Consider the following 5649-nt stretch of genomic DNA (forward strand, 5'->3'; position numbering starts at 1 on the left):
CCACCTCGCCCGGCTAGTTTTTTGTATTTTTTCAGTAGAGACGGGGTTTCACCGTGTTAGCCAGGATGGTCTCGATCTGCTGACCTCGTGATCTGCCCGTCTCGGCCTCAAAGTGCTGGGATTATAGGCTTGAGCCACCGCGCCCGGCCAGTGGCAGCATTTCTAGAGTATGGGCCTTTATGCTGTGATGTCTCAAACCATGCAAGCTTCATCTAAACCACCTCTGAATCCTTCAGGAAAAGAGGATCTCTGTCCAGGTGGCAGGGTCTAAATGACCTTCATTTAGGACTGGCCTGACATTGTTATGCAGATTTTTTACTAAATAATGCAAAACTGAACTATCCCTCCAGCACCATCATTACCTGACGTGGGAAACAGAAGGAGCAGCCAGTTTATTTGCGCGTTCACTGGTCTGAAGCTTTGTCCTTAATTCATTCATCTCTGCATCTTTAAACTGGAGTTCAGACTGCAATGATTGGAGCTGGAAGGCAAAAGAAATATGCTTGTAGTGGCCCCATCATATACACAAAAATATCTCTGGGCTTCAAAATCACAAGCCAGTAAAAGACAAACAATGAAAAAATACATACGAAAATCTGCTGTGACATAAATGTTCTAAAATATCAAACATTAGCTTTCTTTCTGAAAGACAATATGGTGCTCTAAAAAGATACTGGACTCTAACTATTGTAAGGGTAGTTTGTGAGGGTTCAAATACCAGCCCTGGCTGGGTGTGGTGTCTCAGGCCTGTAATCCTAAGCATTTTGGGAGGTTGAGGCGGGAGGATCGTTTGAGCCCAGGAGTTTGAGACCAGCCTGGGCAAAATAGCAAGACATTGCCTCTACGAAAAATTTAAAAAATAAAAAAAAGAATTAAATACCAGCCCACCATTTACTAAATGTCTTTGAATTCTAGCTTATTTGAAACATAAAATGCCTGTCTTCATCATAGTTGGGAGGATTAAGCAGAATGATGAGTGTAAAACACCCAGCACAGAGCTTGGGAAGGTGCTTTATGTCAGCAGTAACATACAGACCTTTATTAACCAATGCAATGGTGCACAATTCCAGGTCTTCTTCAAAGTTTGGGCAGAGTATTTGGAATAGTTTACCAAGACACTGTGCAGTATAGAGACACCTGCTGCTCTGGCCTGCAGGTACCACAGCCAACAGTAACTGCCATCATTCCCCAAGCACACTCTGTGCCAGGCCCAGCACCAGACACAGTAAGTGCAAGAACGTGTGAGTCTCCTAACAACCTTTCTGGTTATGTTTTGGGACAGATAAGGGAAATGAGCCACAGAGCTTAAGTTATTACCTTGAGATCACCGCTAATGTGTGACGAAGCCTGGATTCAAATTCAGGTTTGTCTGACTGCAAATTCCTTGCTCTTCATCACTTATACAGAAAGTTAACTATTGCGGCTAGTGTTGGGCACAGGTAAGTGCTTAAAGTTTGCTAAGTTTGATGAATGAAACAATGAGAGAATAAGATCCCATGTCCTTGAGATTAAAGCATGGGGAAGTGCTGAGGGAAAGTTGTGGTAGGTACTGGATACCTATTGTTTTTCTTTCCAGAATAGCATTTTCCTCTCCCTGAGAAACAGGCTGGGCATGGTGGCTCATGCCTGTAATCTCAGCATTTTGGGAGGCCAAGGTGGGAGGACCGTATGAGCCTAGGAGTTTGAGAACAGCTTGGGGAATATAGCGAAACCCCGTCTGTACCAAAATTTAAAAATTAGCTGTGCCTGGTGGTGTGTGCCTGTAGTTCCAGCTACCTGGGAGGCTGATGGGGGAGGACTGCTTGAGCCTGAGAGGTCAAGGCTGCAGCAAGCTGTGATTGCACCACTGCACTCTAGCCTGGGCAACAGAGTGAAACCCTGGACCTTTTCTCAAAAAAAAAAAAAAAAAAAAAAAAAAAAAAAAAAATCAGTAATTTCCCTACCTCTGACTATTTTATTAGAATGAGAGCTGTCATTTTTTTGCTTTTGGTTACAGCAATTGGCCAGGGACAGACACTTAACTCAAGTTAGACCAATCAGAGCCTTTCTCAGAATTTTAAAACTTGCAGCCTAAGTCTTTTTTTGAGACAGGGTCTCGTTCTGTTGCCCAGGCTAGAGGACAATGGCATGATCGTGGCTTACTGCAGCCTCAACTTCCTGGGCTCAAGCAATTCTCCCACCTCAGCCTCCTGAGTAGCTGGGACTACAGGTGCACACCACTATGCCTGGATAATTGTTAATTTTTTCATTTTTTTTTTTTTTTTTGTAGAGACGAGGTCTCACCAGTTGCCCAGGCTGGTCTCGAACTTCTGGCTCAAGTGATCTTCTCGCCTCAGCCTCCCAAAGTGCGGGACTGCAGGTGTGGGCCACTGCACGTGGCCCTAAGTCTTAATTCTGCTCTGTATTTACAAAATATGAGCCCAGGAGTTTCTGGAGAATACACCCTCTACCATAATGATAGAGCCTTTTTATAGCATAGAGAATAAAAATGTCCTGGCAAGATTTAAGTCATTTAAGGCCCCAGCACACCCCTGTTCTTCCAAGACTTGGATACAGAAGCCAATACATTTCCTTTTAGCCTAAGCTAGGTCAGCTGAGTTTCTGATCTAGCAAAAGAGCCCTAATGTAAGCCTGTTTCTAGAAATGCTAAGCTAGTTATTCGTTCCTGCCAAGACCAACTACCACAGCAAAATAGAGTTGCACCTAAATCCCTTTCCAAAACATATCCAGACACTGGAAGAAGAGTGCATGGCAATTAGATGATAGCAGAAAGTATTTAAGATAAACAAATGTTGAAATCTCCCTGGAAGATTTACAGGCAACCCTGGTCAGAGGAAATCAGTGGGCAGGCAAAGCTGGTGCAAAACAAATGCTCTGGGTCACCTTTTTGGAGAATTCCTTTTCTTTGTCACTGAGTGCTTGGGTTTTCTCTTGCTCAAGAAGAAAATGTGATCTTCTCTGTTCCTCTAGAACAGATTCCGTCTGATGTAGTGAGTCTCGCAAAATTTTAATTTCTCCATTCTTAATGAGAACTTCTTCTTCCATTACTTTCATCTGTAAATCCCAAATTAATCTCGTGAAAACTTTGTAAGAGAAAACTACTTATGTACTTTGTTTTAACATGTAGTTGGGGAGATGGAGAAAGCACAGGAAAAACATATCCTACAGACAAATGAGTACTCAAAATATATCCACAGCAACCAGATGTCACCATGGTCTGCTAGGCCTGTTCACGGGACAGCTGATACTCATCAAAACAGCTTAAGGGTACACTTGTCACTCATGCATGCAGGTTCTTTTTGCCAGGGAGGGGGATTGGGTTGCTTAGGCTGGAATGCTGTGGCACAATCATAGCTCAGTGTAACCTCGAACTCCTGGGCTCAAGTGATCCTCTCACCTCAACCTATTGAGTAGCTAGGACTATAAAGCATGTGCCACTAACCTGGCTAATTCTCACTTTTATTTGTAGAGATAGGGTCTCATTGTATTGCCCAGGCTGGTCTTGAACTCCTGGGTTCAAGCGATTCTCTCACCTTGGCCTCCCAAAGTGCTAGCATTACAGGCATGAGCCACCTTGCCTGGTCAGATTCCTTTTTTTTTTTTTTTTGAGACAGAGTCTTGCTCAGTCGCCCAGGCTGAAGTGCAGTGGCACGATCTCGGCTCACTACAAGCTCCGCCTCCTGGGTTTACGCCATTCTCCTGCCTCAGCCTCCCGAGTAGCTGGAACTACAGATGCCCATCACTACGCCCGGCTAATTTTTTTGTATTTTTAGTAGAGACGGGGTTTCACCATGTTAGCCTGGATGGTCTCGATCTCCTGACCTCGTGATCCACCCATTTTGGCCTCCCAAAGTGCTGGGATTACAGGCGTGAGCCACCGCGCCTGGCTTTTTTTTTTTTTCTTGAGACGGAGTCTCTCTGTTGTCACCTGGGCTGGAGTGTGATGGCACGATCTTGGCTCACTGCAACCTTCACCTCCTGGGTTCCAGCCTGCCTCAGCCTCCTGAGTAGCTGACCTATTACAGGCGCCTGCCACCATGCCCAGCTAATTTTTGTAATTTTAGTAGAGACAGGTTTTCACCATGTTGGCCAGGCTGGTCTCAAACTCCTGACCTCAGGTGATCCACTGGCCTCGGCCTACCAAAGTGCTGGGACTATAGGTGTGAGCCACCATGCCTAGCTGGATTCTTTAGGCTCTAAGAGGCATTAACAATCTGGGTCAGCTGGGTGTGGTAGCTCATGTCTGTAATCTCAACACTTTGGGAGGTTGAGGCCAGGAGTTTGAGACCAGCCTCGCCAGAATGGTGAAACTCCGTCTCTACTAAAAATACAAGAATTAGCTGGGCATGGTGGTGCACACCTGTAGTCCCAGCTACTCTGGAAGCTAGGGCATGAAAATCGCTTAAAACCAGAAAGCAGAGGTTGCAGTGAGCCAAGATTGTGTCACCGCACTCCAGCCTGAATGACAGACTCCATCTCAAAAAAAAAAAAAAAAAATCTGGGTCACATACTTTGCCCAACTAAAATTCCACATTATATTCCTGGTTTTCTTAGGGACCTACAGATGGTGATATGAAGGGTGTCTGCTTTCTTGCAAAGCTGGTAGTGAAAATAGCAACCAATATGAAGTTGTGTTCTTCACATGAAGATATATGCTATAAATTCGTCTCAGTACCCTAAGTTTGTATCTCTTTTTGGATCTGGTATACAGTGTTTTTCTTCTTGCCTTTGCCATTAGGAATCTCACAATTTAGTTTCTTTCAGCCTAAACTTTCTAGCTGTCTTTCCCTAGTCTTCTCCCGTGTCATAGGGATGAATCTAGACACTTGTTTTACAACTTTCGTATATTTTTTTTTTTTTTTTTTGGAAAGAGTCTTGGCCCGTTCCCCGGGCTGGAGTGCAGTGGCCGGATCTCAGCTCACTGCAAGTTCCGCCTCCCGGGTTCACGCCATTCTCCTGCCTCAGCCTCCTGTGTAGCTGGGACTACAGGCACTGCCACCTTGCCCGGCTAGTTTTTTGTATTTTTTAGTAGAGACGGGGTTTCACCATCTTAGCCAGGATAGTCTCGATCTCCTGACCTCGTGATCCGCCCGTCTCGGCCTCCCAAAGTGCTGGGATTACAGGCTTGAGCCACCGCGCCCGGCCAACTTTCGTATATTTTACTGTACATGCTCTTAAACACATAAGTGAATGAATTAGCTACAAAAACAGCAAATTAAGTCACTTACCTTTTCTTTCAGTTCTTTGTATTGTGCTTGAAGTACCTCTAATTCAAAATTATCTTTAATTGGAACACTTTCTCTGTTTTTCCCTGCAGGATTTTTTGACATGCCATCTAATAATCTGTGGACCTTATGATCACCTGTAAAAAACAGTTCCATATATATTTCAGGACCCAACATTTTCCCACTTTCACCAGAAAATGCTGAAAATACCCACTTTTTTTTTTTGAAATAGGGTCTTGCTCTGACATCCAGGCTGGAGTGCAGTGGTATGATCACTGCTCACTGCCACCTTGACCTCCTGGGTTCAAGTGACCCTCCTGCCTTAGCCTCCTATGTAGCTGGGACTACAGGTGTGTGCCACCATGCCTGGCTAATTTTTTTTTTTTTTTTTTTTTTTTTTTTTTGTAGAGACGAGGTCTCACCA

At 44.5% G+C, this 5649-nt stretch overlaps 1 protein-coding gene across 3 annotated transcripts in view; it reads right to left on the reverse strand.

Moving 5' to 3' along the window:
* The window catches only part of ATRIP (ATR interacting protein), a 30269-nt gene that overhangs the window by 18822 nt on the left and 5798 nt on the right, over positions 1-5649 (reverse strand). For 2 of the 3 annotated variants that reach the window (XM_011939169.1, XM_011939168.1), the window contains exons 2-4: positions 5229-5362; positions 2884-3054; positions 363-481 (exon numbers count right to left, since the gene is read on the reverse strand). In XM_011939169.1, the coding sequence (XP_011794559.1) occupies positions 363-481; positions 2884-3054; positions 5229-5362 (424 nt within the window). Of the gene's footprint in view, positions 1-362; positions 482-2883; positions 3055-4511; positions 4600-5228; positions 5363-5649 lie in introns of all 3 variants that reach the window. The other variant, XM_011939170.1, reaches the window with a different exon arrangement.

The sequence above is a fragment of the Colobus angolensis genome, unplaced genomic scaffold (assembly GCF_000951035.1).
Source record: "Colobus angolensis palliatus isolate OR3802 unplaced genomic scaffold, Cang.pa_1.0 Scaffold18, whole genome shotgun sequence".
Classification (NCBI taxonomy): Eukaryota; Metazoa; Chordata; class Mammalia; order Primates; family Cercopithecidae; genus Colobus; species Colobus angolensis.